Raw genomic sequence first — 20,815 nt, 5'->3', positions numbered from 1 at the left:
TTTACTCTTCCTTGTTCACTTCCCTTCCCCATCTCCTCACAGTCTGTTTACTTCCTCCCACCTGATCCCCTCATCCTTCATGGTTTACTTCCCTTTCCCCAATCCATTTATTCTCCCTTGCTGATGAACCTTCCCCACAAACTCCTCACTTACCCTCGTGCACTCTCCCCCACAATCCCCTCACTCACCCTCCTTCCTTCTCTCCCCAACTGACTCACATTGATTCCCATCCCTACGACCCCTCACTCCCATTCTTTCACTCACCATCCCCACTATCCTATCATCTCCTTCTCCCTCCCCCTCACTCACTCTCATTTACTTCCTCCCCCTCACTCACTCTCATTTACTTCCTCCCCCTTCATTCACTCATTTATTCCCTCCCACTCTCCCCCCATGATCCCTTCACTCCTCCTCCATGTCTGGAAAGAGGAAGAGGATCACGGCCTTGCAGCACTTTGGGCCATGACCCCTTCCTCTGCTGCTAGACCCCCGAGTTGCGCTTTGAACAACGTGGTTCAAAGCACTCCATTCAGACACTGGCAGTGGAGGACGCGGCCTGAGGCGCTGCAAGGCCATGGTCCTCCTCCTCTTTCCAGACAGGGAAGGTGATTGAGAGCATCAGGGCAGTGAGTGGGCAGTTGAGCAAGTGGGCAGATGCCAAAGTAATTCGCCATCCCACTGCCACCAATGAGACCAGGGGTGAGAGCGCAGGAAGAAGAGAAATGCATGGCATTGTCTAGCAATGTTGCCAATTCTAGGTTTCTGCTGGGTAAAACCTGGCCCCCAGTCTCCTGTGGCAATTTAGCCAGGCCCAGCCAATTCTGCAGGAAGAACTGAATTTTGTGGCCCTTTCCATGCCTGTGGAATTGCAGGAAACTGGGGCCCTGGTAATAGCCGTGAAGAGTAGAGTGTAGAAATGTTTTGCAGTATATGCTGTCGGACCTTATTAAAACACAGATCATCGGTTGACAAATGGCCCCCTTTGTCCTAAGGGACAGATCCGGAACTGGTATTTACCTCAGTTAATGCAATGCTTATAAAACCAGGACCTTCTCTGATGACATGGAGCTATCTGGTAACCCTAATAAAGCACACAAGATTTGGATGTAATGTTCTAGTTTGTTACCTGCTCATGGTTGATGCTGCCTGGCATTTCAGCTTTCTAGAGCTACTGAATATGGCCAAAATGTTCAATGTGGATAGTCTTGACGTGGCCACATGAACAGAGTGTGCTAGACACTTTGTCTAACATGCTGGCAGCAACATAAGCTTTACATAGTTTGTGTGTTCAAATAACACTGGGGAACACAATTTTCATTGAGTTAGATCTGACATTTGTTTTTGACTAACTTTTGACATCTGAATCCAAAAATGACCCCAGTTTTTCTCTATCACATCAACTTTTTAAGGTACAGGATACTCTCCCTTTGTCCCAAAAATCATGCAAAATGTACATACAAAGGAAATAAAAGAAAAAATTACCTGAATATACTGTTTATTTAGAGTTATTTTATTCATACAAAGACTATATATTGTTACTGTAAGTCAAACTGTGTACAAGTAATAAAGTTCTGCTACCAAACATACATATTAAAAATTTACGCTTATAGCTTTTCTGGCAGTGTTCAATCTGTGGACAATCTCACCCGATGCTCCAACAATAGTTAACCATCATATGTACATCACATCTACCCTGATACCGTGCCTCCTTGACCTTCAAATTTTGGTAGAATCGTTCACCTTGCTCATCACTGACTACACCAAGGTTTTTTGGGAAGTCAGCAAGATGGCTATGTAGAAAATGCACCTTGATGCTCATGTTGCAACGAAGCATTTTGAAGCTCTCCAAGAGTTTCTGGACAATTTTGGTGTAATTCTGTGCTTGTGTATTTCCAAGAAAGTCCTTGACAAGGTTTTTGAATGACAACCAAGCATTCTTTTGGAGTTCTGACATTGTCCTGATGAAATGTTCATCTTTAATGAGCTGCCGAATCTGTGGACCGTCAAACACATCGGCTTTTATCTTTTCAAATGACAGGCTAGGAAATGCCAAAATGACATACTTGAAACAGTCCCCTTTTCCTATCACATGCGATATTTAGTGCATTTTGATAAATCCAGGCCTAAAATAGGCTATAGAGAAAAAAACTTGACATGATAGAAGAAAACTAACTGCAGTTTTGAAATCAGCATGCCTATTTAAGTCTAAAACAGCTTAAAAATCGAACTCAACAGGAATTATGTTAAAAATTGTTCCCCAGTGTAATATGTAATGTGTTAGATGCCTATATCATTTAGGCCTCTAGCACACCCTGTTTTGATCTGTCTGTTATTACAGTCAAACATTTTCTGCCTTTTTAAAAGTTGCCTAATCTTCATAACATCTCGCAGTTCTGTGTTTTATAAGCACACCTAGTAGCAACCTATATATCTGTGCTTGTGGACCGTAGCTTTCTCCTGGATGAGTAGTTTGATGTGGTGAGTGCCTGGCTATGTTGTTTCCCTTTCAGCACCTGACCTTCTGTGTCCTTCCTTTGAAATACAATAGGAGTCCTGTGCCAGCCAAATCCTCTTCTCTATTGCTTCTGCTTTTTGTTATAGGTTTTAGAAACTGGAAGCAAAGACCAGGAGCCTGACTTTCCAGTACTGGTCTGACAACATGCATCTCAGACACAGCAGTGCTGTTGTTGGTGTGAATATATAGAAATGACAACAGAAAGGGACCAAATAGTCCATCCAGTCTGCAAAGCAAGCTTATGGGAGTATTTGTCGTGCCGTATACTTATCAATTTCCCACACCGCAAAAGTCATGGCCCTTGTTGGTTGCTGTCTGAATCCAATTCCCCAATACCACTTGCAGTTGAAGCAGAGAGCAATGATGGAGTTGCATCAACAGTATGAAGGCTTATTGGTTAAGGGTAGTAACCACTACACCAGCAAGTTAACCCCATACACTCTTTTCTTCATTTTCATCCTCTACCCTTTAGGGATGCACAGAGTTTATCCCATGCCCCTTTGAAATCTTTCACTGTTTTTGGCTTCATCACCTCCTCTGGAAGGGCATTCCAGGCAACCACCACCCTCTCCGTGAAGAAATATTTCCTGACATTGGTTCTGAGTTGTCCTCCCTGGAGTTTCATTTCGTGATCCCTAGTTCTACTGATTTCTTTTCAATGGAAAAGGTTTGTTGATTGTGCATCATTAAAACTTCTCAGGAATCTGAAGGTCTGAATCATATCTCCACTGCACCTCCTCTCCTCTAGGGTATACATATTTAGGTCCTTCTACCTTTCCTCATAAGTCATTTGATGGAGACCCCCACCATTTTGGTCACCCTTCTCTGGACCGCCTGCATCCTGTCTCTGTCCGTTGTAAGATACGGTCTGCAGAATTGAACACAGTACTCCAGATGAGGCCTCACCAAGGACCTCTACAAGGGGATTATCACCTACTTTTTCTTACTGGTTATTCCTCTATCTATGCAGTCCAGCATTCTTCTGGCTTTAGCTATCGCCTTGTCACATTGCTTCACCATCTTCAGATCGCTAGACACTATCACCCCAAGGTCCCTGTCTTATTCCGTGCACAACAGCCTTCCCTCCACCCCATCACATACAGCTCTTTTGGATTATTGCACCCCAGATGCATGACTCTGCACTCCTCGGCATTGAATCCCAGCTGCCAAATCATCGACCACTGTTAAAGCTTCCTTAAATCCCGCCTCATTCTCTCTACTCCTTCAGGTGTGTCCACTGTGTTGCAGATCTTAATATCATCTGCAAATAGACAAACTTTACATTCTATCCCTTCCGCAATGTCACTCACAAAGATATTGAACAGAACCAATCCCAACAGGATCCAAGAGGGTAGACCTAGCAGGCTGCACTTGAGATTGCTCTGATCGGATCTCTGAATTTACCTTGAAATGCCTCACTCTCAGGTCAATACAGTAAAGTGTGGCCGCGGTTACCCTGCTTCTAACCCGCTTTCTACTCACTTTTCGGCCGCGTTAGTCCAACCCGCGATACACTATCCCCTTTAACCCATTCTTACCGCCTCTTTAAATCACCGGGTAACCCCTTCCGCCCGCGGCATGTATATTAGATGTAAACGATCGAATTAGCTATTCCCTCCCATACAGTAACGCGCACCCCGACTATCGCTTTTTTAACCTGCAGTTTTGCCGCGCGTTTAACCTGCTAACTTACCACCTACCCTTACCCCTGCGTTAGAGGCAGGGGTAAGGGTAGGTGGCAAACTTTCCCCCAGCCCCCGCTCACCTGCCCTGGCCGCGTCCATGGGTGCTGGTCTCCGGGGCAGCCCCAGTCCTCTCTCCCCTCCTCCCGAAGCAACGAAAGCGGAAAAATCGAAAAAGCGAAAAAAAAAAAAAAAGTAGCAACGAAGCGACTTACTTTTCTTGCAGCCCTCCTCCGGAGATGGACCGCAGCTCCCCTGCCTCCTGGAGGCAGCTGCCGGCGAAGATGGATGCCCGCACGGGCGAAAGCGGCCCCTGTGCATGCAATTTGGCCGCTCAAGGCGTGATGTCATTACGTTTGGCGTCACGGCATGTGACGTCACGTCTTGAGCGGCCAAATTGCACGCACAGGGACCGCTTTCGCCCGTGCAGGCATCCATCTTCGCCGGCGGGGCCACTTTCGCCGCTGGCTGCCCCCCGGGAGGCAGGGGAGCCGTGGTCCGTCTCCGGAGGAGGGCTGCAAGAAAAGTAAGTCGCTTCGTTGCTTTACACTTTACATGTCGTTTCACCAGTCCTCTCTCCCCCCCTCCCTGTGCCTTGCTTCGGGAGGAGGGGAGAGAGGACTGGCAATCCCGAGCGTAGGAGAACCGTCCACTTCCTGGTACCTGTCATTTCAAATGACATTTGAAATGACAGATACCAGCGTGTCCGTGAAGCGTTAGGCCAGCGCACCCAGGATACTGTATAGCGCTCTATACAATAAAGTGGGTTGCGCGGGCCTAACGCTTCATGGACGCTTCTTGGACGCAGCTTGCATTTGCATGACATTTCAATACGGTATCGAGTGGTAGGTGAGCCGGACTGTGCGTGCGGCAACCGCGGATGTGCCCGGCACTAACGCAGCTCTTCCTACCGCTCCTTACTGTATCGGCCTATCTGGTAGGAAGCGACGGGCCAGAGAGTGAGAGGCTTTGCTTGCTCTCTCGATGACCCAAGTTTCGGGCCTGATGGACACTTATGTGTGGACGTGTGCCTTGATTCTGGGAGTTAGCTCACTGGAGAATGAACAGGAGGAAGTTGGACCCGATACTCTCCCAGAGCTTTTAACATCTTTATTTTGCTGGACGGGTCCAGCCAAATCGCTGGACCCATCCATGGAATGGCGTCGCCCAAAGATGAGGAGGGTATTGGCCTGTGTTTTGAGATTGTGAGTCCACCAGGTAATGCCTCGGTGCCACTTGAAACCTTCAGTGAAGCTGGGGACATTTCTGGAAACACTGCTTCTCGGCAAATGGTAGGATTGTGATAAATTGCAGGAAGACCTTGTGAGACTGGAAAATCGAACATCCAAATGGCAGATGAAATTTAATGTGGATAAGTGCAAGGTGATGCATATAGGGAAAAATAACCCATGCTATAGTTATACAATGTTAGGTTCCATATTAGGAGCTACCACCCAAGAAAGGGATCTAGGCGTCATAGTGGATAACACATTGAAATCGTCGGTTCAGTGTGCTGCGGCAGTCAAAAAAGCAAACAGAATGTTGGGAATTATTAGAAAGGGAATGGTGAATAAAACGTAAAATGTCATAATGCCTCTGTATCACTCCATGCTGAGACCGCACCTTGAATACTGTGTACAATTCTGGTCGCCACAACTCAAAAAAGATATAGTTGCGATGGAGAAGGTACAGAGAAGGGCAACCATAATGAAAAAGGGGATGGAACAGCTCCCCTATGAGGAAAGACAAAAGAGGTTAGGACTGTTCAGCTTGGAGAAGAGATGGCTGAGGGGGGATATGACAGAGGTGTTTAAAATCATGAGAGGTCTAGAAAGGGTAAATGTGAATCGGTTATTTACTCTTTCGGATAATAAAAGGACTAGGGGGCACTCCATGAAGTTAGAATGTGGCACATATAAAACTAATTGGAGAGAGTTCTTTTTCACTCAACGCAGAATTAAACTCTGGAATTTGTTGCCAGGGGATGTGGTTAGTGCAGTTAGTGTAGCTGGGTTTAAAAAAGGATTGGATAAGTTCTTGGAGGAGAAGTCCATAACCTACTATTAATTTAGTTGACTTAGACTACAGTCACTGCTATTACTAGCATCAGTAGCGTGGGATAGATTTAGTTTTTGGGTACTTGCCAGATTCTTATGGCCTGGATTAGCCACTGTTGGAAACAGGATGCAGGGCTTGATGGACCCTTGGTCTGACCCAGTATGGCATCTTCTTATGGGGAATTTATCTTACATTTCCTGAGCAGGGAAAAGCCAGAAGAAATCCCTGGGATTTCAGACTTGCATATATTTAGGGCAAAAGATTAATCAAACCATCTAGAAGCTGGAAGATGGGGAACTTACTTCCGCTGGGTAGGGAGAAGGCAGAGGAAATCCCTGGAGCACTGATGTTGTTTCCCTATGGCATCATATTGGAAACTGTATATTACCTAGTGCCTTGGTTTAGGTGATTAATAAATTTTAATAAGGATAAATCTGCTGAGGATTCAGGCTTGGAATTGGTCTTCTCCTTTACTGTGATAGAATACATTGAAGGCTAAATACTAGATGAGAGTCACTTAGTAAGACTCATAAGGGAAGGGAGTTTGAAGAAAAAGCCTGAGGGCATGAAACATTAAAATGAATTAGGTATGGGAGATCACGTGATGCAGTGAGGGAAGCAGATGTAGGAATCCCTCTTGGCATCTAACCCCATCCACACCGTTTTCACAGAGCATCTACCCACCACAATTGCTCAAAGACCGGCCATTAACCCAGGGACGCCCAGGAGGTCTGCGGAGATGCAAGCCCAGGTGATCTAAAAGGGTAAAGAGAGAGAGCAGGAGAAATTGCGAGGCCTGGATCCCACGCCAATCCCGGAAGTGACACAGCCGGAGGTACCTGACTCAGTGATGTTGCTTGCTGTTATTAAAGCTGCTGTCACTGAAGCACTCGGGCCGGAATTGAAGGGAATCTCAGGGCAAATTGCAGAGCTGTCAGTGACCCTCGCTGGATATGAGACCCGCTTCACGGAGGTGGAGCAGTGGGTCTCTGACCTGCATGACGACCTCGTGGTGGCCAAATCTGACATCAGAGCCTTGAAGGCCTCTCTCCTCAAGCAGGCGGCCCACCTTGAGGATTTAGAAAACCGTTCCCGGAGAGCGAATCTCAGGTTTGTGGGGCTCCCTGAGTCCATAGGGGATCTGGACTTACCGGGCTTTCTGGAGAAGTGGCTGGTGTCAGAATTAGGCCTCGCGATGGAGCACGGCCCTCTGCGAGTGGAGCGGGCGCATCGGCTTGGTGCGAAGAAGGCGGAGGCGACCCGGCCGCATGTGGTGATAGCGAAGATTTTTAACTTCGTCCATAAAAATGAGATTTTGCGTGCGCTGCGGTCGGGTTGCTCTCTGCTCCATGAGAATTGTAAAGTTCTGGTGTTCCAGGACTTTTCTGCCGGGGTGATGGCCCAGAGACGTGCTATGGCTCCCCACTGCACAAAATTGATTGGTCTCGGCATGAAGGCCATTTTGTATCCTGCCCAGCTGAAGGTGCAGATGAATGAGGGCACCAAATGGTTCACTTCCTCGGAAGAGGCGAAGACTTTCGTCCAGGCTCAGGAAGCCCAGTGGAATACGCCTGGCTGAATTTTGGGGCACAACGCCTGTGAAATGAGCCTGGGCTTCTGCTCAGAGGTTACTGTATTTCTTTCTTTTTTTTTTTTTTTTTTTAAATTTAATATTTATTAATTTTCAATATTCACTTCCAGTAAATATATATATACATTGCGTAGATACATCCATCATATATTTTTATAACAAACAGACTTTTCATTTCTCACTCGGTCATACATCTAGTTTTTATCTACTATTCCAAGAAATGTGGTGGAGTCAATTTAACATGGCGGTTTAGAAGAAACTTTTAAACATTTTATAACATATTAACCGTCGTGTGAACGTAACAGGAATTACAAATAACTTCGAAAGCTACAGGCTCTGGGGGTTACTAGGCTCTAGGAACCTCTGTAGCTGGGCCGGTTCAAAGAAAATATATTTCATGTTTAAGTGTTTGATTACACACTTGCTGGGATACCTCAGACTGAAACTGGATCCCTTAGCTACAACATCAGGCCTAAGAGCCAAAAACTTTTTACGTCTCTCTTGGGTAACACGTGAAATGTCCGGATATATCCAGATTTTGCTCCCGTGGAATACTTCCTCTCTGTTTCTCATATATCTTTTCAATATGAGATCTCTATCTGAGGGAAAGGTACATTGGAGAAATAACGTCATTCTATTTTTAATTTCTGTTTCAAATGACATTTCCAGTATCTGGGTCAAATTCAGTTCATTTTCTTCTTGATTTGTTTCTTTCCCTTTCTCCTTTTCTTCCTTTGATGGTATATAATATACCTTTGCAAGTACAGGTATTCCATCAGTAGGGATCTTCAATATCTTTATCATATATTCCTTAATCATGTCATAGGCTGATATTTATTTTATGTATGGGAAATTTAAAACCCGAAGGTTTAAATATTTAGTTTGGTTTTCCAAATTTTCCAACTTCTTCACGTTTATGTTTTCCACTCTCATGATCTCAAATTGTGACTTTTCCATTTTTCCCATACGTTGGTCCATTGCTTGCAGAGTGTCCGTATGTTCCACTAAGCTTTTCTCCATTTTTAAAATCTTGGTGTTAGCCTGAAGAGTAATGTTTGTCAAATCAATTACAGCTTTCTCCAAGCCCTTTATCGCATGCCACAGAGAATCCAGCGTTATAGTCTTTGGCAACACTGCAGGTGTGTATGTTCCCAAAAGAGGCCTCTGGGCGTTTTCTCCCCCTCCTGTAGCTCCCCCACTCACTATCCCCCTAATAGCATTTTCCTCGTCAGTTTTGCTGGCTTGGGGTAAGTCACCTTGCATAGTTATTTTATTTTCAAAAGTTCCAGGCATCACTGTATTTCTTTCTATCCCACGGCTTTCTATAGACTTTGCCCATGTGGGCTTTGACCTCTTTATAGATGGAGTTGCATAGATCTGGGCCTACCTATCTGTCTCCTGGTTCCTGGGCAGAGTTTGTTTTTTTTTTTTATTGAGACTACGGAATGAGCAATACACATGTTGACAACGCACTTGTGCGGTCTCACCAACCAGTGTTTCAGCTTTCCTTATTTTTTGTCCGTTTTTTTTTATACATAGTTGGTTTGTTTGGGCTGCCGCACACTTCAGCTGGTTAGTTTTTTGGGCGGCCATTGGCTTATGCACCTGCGTCGGCGAGGGCCCCCCATGCCCGCCTGAGAAATGCTGGGGAATGTGGGTCACAACGGGTCTGGATGTCCTTGGCGTGGGGATACCCGCGCTTTCTTCTGGGAATTAGGAGGAGGGGTGAGTGGATGGGTATTTGGATTGGGGGCATTTATTTGAAAGAGGAGATTTGGGTAGGGGATGGGTGGGGTATCACTACATGGCTTCTAAATTTTTAAAAAATATTTATTCCCTTGAGGGCTGCATCTAGAGGCAGTGGGAGTGGTCAGGGGTCTCAAGAGACTACCAAGAGGGGGTCTGTCACACTTATAGGAGGGAGTTCTTTTGGGTCATGATGGCCCTTTAAGAAGATGGTAATCTCCGGCATGGTATTTTTTTCATTTACCAATAGTATATTTTTCTCCAGGGGCGGACTAGACTATCGGGGGATTGGGCATCCCTCCGTGGGCCGGTCGCTGTGGTCATGTGGTCTGCTGAACGCGGCCGCGACAGAGCCGTGCTCGGTAGACCACGGGGTATCTCATGGGCCGGCCTGGGCGGAAAATCCCCGGACCGATCCTTACCCGGAATCCGCCCCTGTTTTTCTCTATGTAATTTTATCATCAGGGAAAAATACCATGGCTTAGCAGATGATCACCTAAGAAAGCCAGACAGAACATTGATACTGTAATTCTGAGATTGGTTACAATTAAACCATCTTGAAGCTATTCCAGTTTTAAAAAAAACATCTCTCACTCTGTCAGACAAAGAGGGATAGATGAAGAATCCTCAGTTCAATAAGTAGTATTCTTAGAAGGATAAGTAAAATCTTGTTCATATTAGAAAAGGAATTTTCAGAAGCAAAACTGAACCTGAGCTTAAGAAGTGACCCTTAAGTCAGTGGCTGAATCATAAGCAGCAGCTTGACTTTTTTTTTTTAAGTGTTTGACTGAGGAGAGAAATGCACTCCATGAAAATGTTGCTCTGTTCAATAACTCTTCCTCTTAAAACAGATTAATGTCAAATAACTACTCTGCCTCTTTCCAGTAGACAGAGATATGGTGTATGTAGGAGGGGGCGGGGGAGAGCAACAAGAAGGGGAGGTGTTATTAGTTAAAGGTATACTTTATTTAGATTTATTTTAAACAGCTAGATCAGGGTAAATAAATACTTAAATAAATAAATAGGTTTTTAGCCATTGAGGCACACACAGGAGATTATGTAAGAGGGGCATGTGAGCATAGGAAGCCTCTTGTTTTGATTTTTTATAGATAGGTAGCAGGTTCCTCATTTTAGTAGTACAACAGACAGAATAGAATGCACCCAGAAGGAAGATATGAAAGAAAACCATTCAGATAGGAGAAGGCACCCAGTGGATAAGTGGAAATCATCTCACATATAGGGGCAGATTTTTACGCGCATAACCCCGAGAAAGTGCCCCTGTGCGCGCCGAGCCTATTTTGCATAGGCTTGGCGACGCGCACAAGCCCCGAGACGCGCGTATGTCCCGGGGCTTTGAAAAAGGGACGGGGGCAGGGTGCCGGTCCGGGGATGGGACCGAGGCCTCCGGCACAGTGGCTGTGCCAGAGGATCGTGCGCCGGCAGCCAGCCGGCGCGCGCAAGTTACGCCTGCCAGAGGCATAACTAAGACAACAAAGGTAGGGGGAGATTTAGGTAGGGCTAGGGGCGGGTTAGATAGGGGAAGGGGGGGGAGCGGAAGGAAAGTTCCCTCTGAGGCCGCTCCGATTTCAGAGCGGCCTTGGAGGGAACAGGGAAAGCCTTCGGGGTTTCCCTAGGGCTTGGCGCGCACCCCCTTGCACGCGCATTTTATAAAATCGGGCGTAGATTTGTGCGCGCCGGATTGAGCGCACAAATCTTTGCCCGTGCGCATGTTGGAAAATCTGGCCCATATTGTGTTAGAAATTAAGGGTCAAATTTTCAAAGACTTATGTACTTAAAAATTAACATATACATGCATACGTAGCATCTGCTCACGTCCATGCTATTTTATTAACATCAAACATATGCAGGTATTTTTACTTTCGCAAGCACATATATGTGTATAAAAAGGGGGCAGTCTAGGGGTGTTCTGGGATGGGGGGCCGACATTTACGCGCATATGTTGATATTTTAAAAGACACGCATGTAGATTTGCCAAGCTATGTAATTTTACACCTGCTAATAATCTTGTGTAAGTGATATTAAACTTGTTTATTGTGTACTATTGGCTAGGTGGGAGGTATGGGTGAACTGTGGAGAATTCAGGCTGAAAAGCCAGGAGGGTCACAGTGACCTGGAGAAGGACTGGGTGAATTGGTGGAGTAATTGATAAAACTAACAATTTCAGTTACAAGCGCATGTTTTAAAATATACCAATTTATGCAAGTCCCACTTTATTTTCGTGCATAAAATATGCATATCTACATTTTTAAAATAGGTAGGTAAAGCACACAGATTCAATGCATAGAAATACTTTCAATGCACTGAATGTATTCATGTGTAAGCAAACATTTGCACATATGTTGCGGGATAAAGATATGCGTATTTTATAGTATGTGTGTATTTGATACATGCAGGATATAAAATGCTATTTGAAATCTGTGCGTGGCCATATATGTGTGTATATGTTGCCACATGCAGTTGTTTAAAAGTTATCTTCTAAGCTTCACACATTTGAATATTTAGTTTTTCTGGCCAGAAAAGAAAAGTAAGAGAAATATATGTACCGGTACCTGATATTCACCTGTAATCCACTGAAAATATTTCCTATGAGAAAGTTTTTTGAAAACACAAATTCTTAATTGGATTAAAGTTATAATATTTAAGTTTTAGAACAGAAAAACATACTTATCTAAGTTACTCCATTATCATTTGAGAAAGTTTCAATTGTCTATATAGGACAAGAAAGAAATGTTAGCCAAGAGTAAGTGATAATATGAGCTCTAGCTTAAGAAAACAAAAGTTAATTTTATAAAAGATAAAATTGTGGCTTCCTACATTTATTCACTGTATTCCTGTTTGATATTTCTGATGTTCACCAGTCTTCATTCTGTCAGTTTAACAAAGCTTATATCTGATAAATCTGGCTTAATGGAGAAGAATCAACATGGTTTTAGCAAGGGGAAGACTTGTCTTATCCCTCTTTTAGAATTTTTTGAAGGTGTATATAAACATGTAGATAAAGGTGAGCTAGTTGATATAGTATGTATTACGCCTGTCGGTTGCAGATGGCTGCGACCTCTCATGCTCACCTCTTTTCTCCCTGCACCAAGTCTGGGACGTTCCTGGGACAACGTGGGCGCTGCCGACCGCCATCTTGGATCCGGAATTACTTAGGCGCGTGTGCAAGGGCCTCCTTTGTACGTCATGGCGGGAACCTCAGGGGCGTCCCCTCCTGATGACGTCAATCGGCTACTGTATTTAACCTGACCGGCCCTTGCCTTCTCCAAGTTAGCAAGAAGTTCCGTCTTGCTGAATCCGCCTCATTCAAAGACTTCCTTTCCTGACTTTGGTCTTGGCATCTAATGCTCTGAGTATCCGCTCCTCGGGGGCTCCCCTGCATTCCTGGCTATCCGCTCCTCGGAGGGCCTAGTACCTACCTGCTGATTGCTACCAGACCTGCTTCTCAGGTCTCTCTCTCTCTCCTGGAACCATCTCTTGTGATTACCTCTATGACTTCCACTATACAAACTGTATTGAGGAATTCTCGCGGTGTACCCCGAGCCTCGGGCCACTACCGCCTTTCCTTCAGTAGAAACTATTCAGCTTTTCCTGTGCTGCAGAGTATTGACACACCAACTACGGGAGCCACTTCCGGGTTCCGGCATCTCTATCAGTTCTTCAACCTCTACTGTACAGACATCCTCAGTATACCCCGCTCCGTGGGCCACTACTGGAGCTGTATTCCTGAGGTGCCTACACTCGTCAGAGGGGATCCCCGGCGAACCCCGCTCTGTGGGTCACTACCGGATCTTCTCATCTGTGTGGCCTCACTCTGGGTATTCCCCATTGCTCAGGACTGTACTATTACATCTCCAGCTCTGTGGACATTACTTTTTCCTTCCTTCATAATAAAGTCTCTACTTCTAGCTGTGTCCCACGCCACGCCACTGAGACTACGCCTGTGGGCGGAGACACCTCTCATCTCAGCCCAGGGTTCACATTCTTACAAAAACATAACAGTATATTTGTATTTTCAGAAGACATTTGACAAAGTCCCCCATGAAAGACTCTTCTGGAAATTACAAAGTCAAGGGATAGGAGGCAGTGTTCTTTTCTGGATTGGTAGGTAGTTAAAAGGCCAAATGGTTAGTTTTCTAAATGGAGAAAATCATTAGTGGATTACCAAAGGGATCAGTACTGGGATCTGTGCTGTGTAATATATTCATTATTGGTCTGGAAAAGTGAATGATGAGTGATCAAATTTTCAGATGACATAAAATTATTCAAAGTTGTTAAAACAGTAGTGGATTGCAAGGAATTGCAGAAGGACTTTGTGAGGCTAGGAGACAGGGCAACTGAATAGCAGATGAAATTTAATGGAAAAGTACGAAGTGATACATATAGGGAAAAATAATCACTACAGGAATATAATGCTGGGTTCTATATTGAAAGTCACTAGCCAGGAAAGAAATCTTGGCGCCCTTGTGAAAGGTGTATTGAAATCCTTTGCTCAGTGCACCACGGCAGTCAAAAAAACAAATAGAATGATAGGGTGACCAGAACTGCACGCAATACTCAAGGTGTGGTTGCACCATGGCTCAATAAAGAGGCAATGATATTTTCCGTTTTATTCTCCATTCCTTTTTGGATCATTGCTATCTTAAGAAAGACATAGAGGAACTAGAAAAGGTGCAGAGGAAGGTGAAAACATTATAAAGGTGCTAGGACATCCCTCCTATGATGAGAGGCTATGCAGGTTAGGGCTCTTCAGCTTGGAAAACAGATGGCTGAGAGGGGACATGATAGAAGTTTATAAAATCATGATTGGTGTAGAATGGATAAGTAAAAGATGGTTATTTACCCTTTCAAATAATAATAAAACAAGGGAACACTCCATGAAACTAACCAGCAGATTCAAAACAGATTATAAAAAGTACTTTTTCATTCAGCACACTGTCAAGCTGTGGAATTTGTTGCCAGACGACGTGATCAAGGTAACTAGCACTGCTAGGTTTAAAAGAGGTCTGAACAAGTTCCTGGAGGAAAAGTCCATAATACATTATTAGCCAGGGAGACTAAAGATAGCTACTGCCATCGCTAGGAGTGAGTAAGAGGAATTAGACTACTTTATGGGATCTGCCAGGTGCTTGTGACCCGGATTGGCCACTGTAGGAGACAGGATGCTGGGCTTGATGCATTTTGGTGTGACCCAGCATAGTAATTTTTATGTTCTCATGAAAAAAGAAAAATTATACATATTATTGTCATCTGATTTATTGCCCATTCATCAATTTAATTTTTAAACTTTACTTAAAATTCTAATAAATGTTAAAATTGTATCCATATATATTTACTCCCCATTTCTCCTCTCACCCTCTGGAGTAGCATTGGCCAGGTGTGATTTCCCAACTATCTATTAAACATGGTAGGGAAGAAGGCAAGGGTAGTAGATCTCCTCCCTTTTCGAATAACACCAAGTGTCTCAAGTTAAGTACCAACTCTCAGAAACCAAGTGCCACTGAAGGGGGTGAGTCCACATTTAACATCAAGGAGGTATTCTACAATGCACACTGTAACCCTCTCACAAAGAGGATAACTTTCAGACAGCGGTGCACACTCCCGTATATGTGTGTATGTGGGCGCACGAAAATCTGCTCTTGTACTTTATAACCTGCACTTATGTGATATGCACACAGATTATAAAATACCCACAAATGTACCCTGCAAATGTACCATGCACCCACATGCAAAAACAAAATGTGCAAACCCATACATATTGCACTTATCCAGATAAATTCCAACATATCCCAGCTAAGTAGTAACATTTATCTGGATAAATAGTGACAAAGCTGCTACTAGGCTAGATAAGTTTCAAATAGAGCTACTTATACGGATAAGTAGCAGTATTTAAGACTTATCTGGCTAGCTGACAACTGGAAAAGTAGCATTTTAAGACTTACCTGGCTAAGAAGTGACTTTGCTGCTATTTAGCTGGACAAATCAGAACTTACCCTTACAAGTGCTGCTTTGCCACTTCTTAGTCAGATAAATTGGAATTTATCTGGATAAATACTGCATCTTAGCCAGATAAGTCAGTACTTATCTGAATAAATGCAATATGTATTTGCGTATGTTTTTTACATGCACTTACATGTTGCAGGGTACATTTGTGTATATTTTATAACCTGCACATATCATATGCACACAGATTATAAAATACAGGAATGGATTTTCACACACCCATAAACATGCATATATGGGAAAATGCACAGGTGTTTGAAAGTTACCCTCTTGTAAATAGAAAAAAAAGATCAATATTTCTATTCAATCTGGGCCGGATTTTAAAAGCCCTGCGCGCGTAAATTCGGCCAGATTTACGCGCGCCGGCACACCTATTATGCATAGGCCGCCGGCGCGCGCAGAGCCCCGGGACGCGCATAAGTCCCGGGGCTTCGTAAAAGGGGCGGGGAGGGGGCATGTCCGGGGTTAGGGGGCGGTTTGGGGGGGGGACCTGGGCGTGGCGCCGGCCCGGGGGTGTGGTCGAGGCCTCCGGACCAGCCCCTGGGTTGGGTGATGGCGCGCCAGCAGCCTGCTGGCGCGCGCAGATTTACGCCTGCTAAAAGCAGGCGTAAATCTGGCAACAAAGGTAGGGGGGGGGGTTAGATAGGGCCATGGGGTGGGTTAGGTAGGGGAAGGGAGGGGAGGGGAAGGTCTGGGGGGGGTGGAAAGAAAATTCCCTCTGAGGCCGCTCCGATTTCGGAGCGGCCTCGGAGGGAACAGGCAGCGTGCGCCGGGCTCGGCGCACGCAAGTTGCACAAATGTGCACCCCCTTGCGCGCGCTGACCCCGGATTTTATAAGATACGCGTGGCTACACACGTATCTTATAAAATCCAGCGTACTTTTGTTCGCACTTGGTGCGCAAACAAAAGTACGCACTCACGCAAATTTATAAAATCTACCCCTCTATGTTTTAAAGCAAGAAGTTTCAGAATCTCTGCCTTTGCTTTCTGAGATCCAACAGAGGAATGACTTAACAAAATGGTTACTGCTTTAATTGCTTTTAGTCTCACTTTCATCTAAAAAAACGATGCAGATGCCAGCTCAGATAGGCTTGTTGAAAAAGCAGTAAAGCATGATTGGTCCTGCTTCTTCTTTGTCCCATCCCGAAAGATATTTGCTTTGTCTGGCTTGGAGTCCCAAAAACCACCCACATACATTTAAGTTTCAAAATGTACAAGGATAGTTATCCATATTGTAAATCTACATCCAAACTGGCCCAGCAACCAACACCCGAAAGATCTGAAGACCATACCCACAATCACAGTTTCCCAATTCTGGCAATCCACCTAATCATGGCCTGAGATCTTCAGATAAGTTAAAATATTTCTGTTTTCCAGTAATATCTTCTCATATTTGCTGATTGCATTCTTTTGGGTGGTGGGTGTAAAGAAGAAACACTAGGTTCATGTACATTAGAAATAGAAAAAAAAAAAAGAAATCTCAATATGTATTATTGCCAAAACTGAGGATAAATTTCAAACAACTGTGCACTACAGAATATATGCAAATATGGCCATGCATCATATTGCCATAATAGTTTATAACCTGTGCATATCACATATGCACATATTATAAAATACCCCTACCTGCAAGATCCACAAAAGTGAGTATTTCAATGCATTGAACGTGTGTAGTTTACTTACTTATTTTAAAAGTATACATATGTATATTTTATGTGTAAAAACAAAGTGGGACTTAATTGAGTAAATTGGTATAGTATATTTTAAAACATGCAGGCATAAGTGAAATTGCCAGTTTTACCAATTAGTCCACCAGTTCACTCAGTCCTTCTCCAGCTCAGCGAGACCCTCCTGGTTCTTCAGCCTGAGCTCCCCCCAGTGCATCTGGACCTGTCCCAGATCTGTCCCAGTCATAAACAATAGCGTTTGTGCCTTTGAATGTGACTTTGCTTCTGTTTTAGTCTGTGTGTGCTAATACTTTCAGAGACAGCACTCATCAATGATAGCAGGATACAAAGAAGAGTAATTGATATTCCCAGGTAGAAAGTTATCCAAGGAAGACCAGAACTTTTCCTGGATAATTTAGACTTCACTATTGCTGCAGGAATTAATTTGAAAAGTTTTCTTCCTGAAAGCATTTTTAAAAGATTGCATAATTATAATAATCCTAATGTATCTGCTCAATATGCCACCTGACTATTAAAACTAGCTTCCAGACTATTATAGACCTCAGTAAAATGAATCTAATACTGTACCTCTGAAGTGCCACCTTGCACCTTATTTGCAAGATTAAATACTGAACGTAGCTAATATTAAAAAAATTAGTTTGTGTTTCAAAGCTTAAAACTGGCAAACATTTTACAAAAATCCACATTTTAATGTCTAGAATGCATCATTACAATAGAATGGTGAGTTTTCAGATTTAAAAAAAATCCCAGTATTTATGCATGTAATTGGTTTTAGTTACAAACTGGTAATTTTTTAAGGTTATGAATTACAGTAGTTATACACAATCAATGATGGAAGTAAGTGCTGTGATAACGCACACCATCAAAGCTCTTATGCCTGAAGTCCCCAAGGGATACACACGGGTCACTGAAACACAGTGATTAATCTGCCTGCATCTAATATTTTCCCGGCAAATCACAAAGTCCTCCCTGGCTATAACAGCAAATCATCTCCTTAAAGGTTTTCCTAAGCTCTTGGCTGCGAAGAGCATAAATAAGTGGATCAATCACTGAATTGCACATGATGAGGATAAGATATACATTAAAGTGCGACATGAAACACACACAGTATGGGTTCTGGGGGCAAGAGACGTAAAAAATAAGGTGAAGAAAAAATGGGGCCCAGCACACCACAAACACCCCAAGCAAGATGGTCAACGTGATGGCCGCTTTCATGTTGGCACCTTGGCGGATGGTGCCAGTCCCGGGCAGAACTGCAATCCTTTTCATGTGCAGCCGGGCCATCATGAACATGTGGATGTAAAGAGAAGTCATGAGCAGCAGCATGGTGAAGAACATACTAATCAGGCAGATGATGACAGCCGTGCTGTCGGAGTAGACGATGAACAGAATTCCGGACAGCAGGCAGGCTGCCCAGATGCACGAGATGATCAGCGCCGCTCTCCGCACGGTCATGATGTTATGGTACTGGAGGGCGTAGAAGATGGTGAAATACCTGTCCACGGCAATAGAGAGCAGGCTGCAAATCGAAGCCAGCAAAGAGCTGCAAATCAGGGAGTCGATGACATTATCAATGTTGACAGTAAAGTTTTGGGTGTCCGTGCTGGTGCTGTTTAACAGGGTGAGCACAATGGTTTCCGATCCATTGAACGCGCTCACTAGCATATCGGCGACTGCCAGGCTGCAGATGAAAAAATACATGGGAGAATGAAGATTCTTGTTTTTCGCTATCGCCACAATGACCGAGATGTTGGCCAGCAAGCCGACGATGCCTAGCGTCACAAACACCTCGGGCGAGACGAAAAGTTGCTCGTGGCACCCTCCGGGGTAGTGGTGACCCTGACCCTTTCCGCCGGACTCCTCGGCGCCCGCCTGCAGCCCCGAGCTGTGATTCCGGAAGTGCAGAGGCGGCTGCAAACTACGGGGGTGCGAGGTGTTCATTTTCTCCAGGGATGATCCACTCGTCAATTTTATGCATCCAACAACAAACAAAAAAAAAAGGGGAAAAGTAAACAGACTTACAGCTTCCAAGTGTGCATGCGTCCTGGGTAGCTCTGCACCAGTAGCTCTATTCTTGGCTAACGCAGGTAAATAAGAGAGAAACAGTTAAGGAATGCTCATGCTCTGTTAAAATGTGTGGTTCCCATCTAAAGAGCAATGCGGTCTCCAGCGACGATCCAGTTCCCACCTCCAGTCAACAGGCTGTCCAGGCTTTTACTTTTGTGGTAGGTTTTTCCCCCCCCCCCCCATTGACCTTTGACTTTGCCTCGAGTTGTGCCATTTCTTTTCATGGTAGCTGCTGTTCCATTGGCAGCTGGGCGGAACGGGCGGACTGGTAATTGCTGCTGTGTAAAAGCAACAGCCCTGCCTGCAGCACGTTCATCCTGCTGGTTTTATAGGAAAAAAAAAAAACAAAACTACTATGAAGCAGACTCCACCTCTCGTTTTCCCTTCTGCCCATTCAGAAGGAAGCACAGCTTGATTGCTAGAGGAGATGAATGCGTAGCGGTGCTGCACATCTTCCCCTGAAGCAGATCTGTGACACGCTAGCTTCAGATGGCGACCGAAAAGCTAATGTGGGGCAAATCTTTTTTTTTTTTTTGGGGGGGGGGGTGTATTTATTTTTTCAATTATTTTAGGATGTATTTTTGTTTTCTCATGAGAGAATGATCCCTCCCCACGTTACATAAAACAAATCAGTTCTGTACAAGGCAGCCTGGTATACCAGTTTTACACGTACGTTTTCCAGTGCTCTCTACCGAAAGAAAAACATTATACGTATTATTTGTAAGATAAACAATAGCCTTGATTCTCTCCCCCCTCGTTTCCCTGCAGGACAGCAGCCAGAAACAGGCCACCACATAAATATTCAAACCCACTGCAGAGGCTTTGGGGGAGGCGCGCCAGCAAATTCTATACACGTGAACGAGTAATGAAAGATTTAGACCCTGCCGTGCGCCGAGCCGTGGAATGCATTAGCTGCCTCGTTATAATATACATGAAACTTACCCCTTTCCTAAAAGGCAACATTTCTCACATGACGTCAATCCCCTCTGGGAAAAAAAGGGAAGAGAAACCAGTGGCCAAGCTGTGGGTCATTCCATTCCATTTGCCGTTTTGAGTTGTTTTGTTCATTTGGTGTCACAAGTTCGGTCATTTATTTCATTATGCCCTGCATTTCAGTTCTCTTAAACTATAGGAGGAAAGCAATGGCATGCTATTTGTGACTCCAAACACAGTGCTCCCCAACCTAACCGCGCTTGTTTTCAGGATATGCGAATGCAAAAAAAAAAAAAATAATATATAGACGAAAGCTAATAAACTCAGTGCAATTAAGTGAATGAACTGCAAAAGCAAAAAACAAAACAAAAAACAACCGAGCAGTCTACCAGTGCACTTTTATCTAATCATCTACCATTATAAGTTAAGTGGTTAATGTTCTATAATCATTTCAGTGCAAAAGATGGTCTAAATTAATATCATGTCAGCAACTGAAAAAAAAAAAAAAAAGCCA

At 44.2% G+C, this 20,815-nt stretch overlaps 1 protein-coding gene and 1 long non-coding RNA gene across 2 annotated transcripts in view; one reads left to right on the top strand and one right to left on the bottom strand.

The window, feature by feature from the left end:
* The window catches only part of LOC115084994, a 55,667-nt gene that overhangs the window by 9,583 nt on the left and 25,269 nt on the right, over positions 1-20,815 (top strand). The window lies entirely within an intron of this gene.
* On the bottom strand, positions 17,783-19,651 carry MC4R (melanocortin 4 receptor). Its single transcript, XM_029590498.1, has one exon. The coding sequence runs from the start codon at positions 19,240-19,242 to the stop codon at positions 18,238-18,240; it is 1,005 nt and encodes a 334-aa protein (XP_029446358.1). The 5' UTR covers positions 19,243-19,651; the 3' UTR covers positions 17,783-18,237.

Source organism: Rhinatrema bivittatum, chromosome 2, assembly GCF_901001135.1.
Source record: "Rhinatrema bivittatum chromosome 2, aRhiBiv1.1, whole genome shotgun sequence".
Lineage (NCBI taxonomy): Eukaryota > Metazoa > Chordata > Amphibia > Gymnophiona > Rhinatrematidae > Rhinatrema > Rhinatrema bivittatum.
Note: the sequence above shows the minus strand (reverse complement) of the source record. Positions and strands in the feature narration are given on the sequence as shown.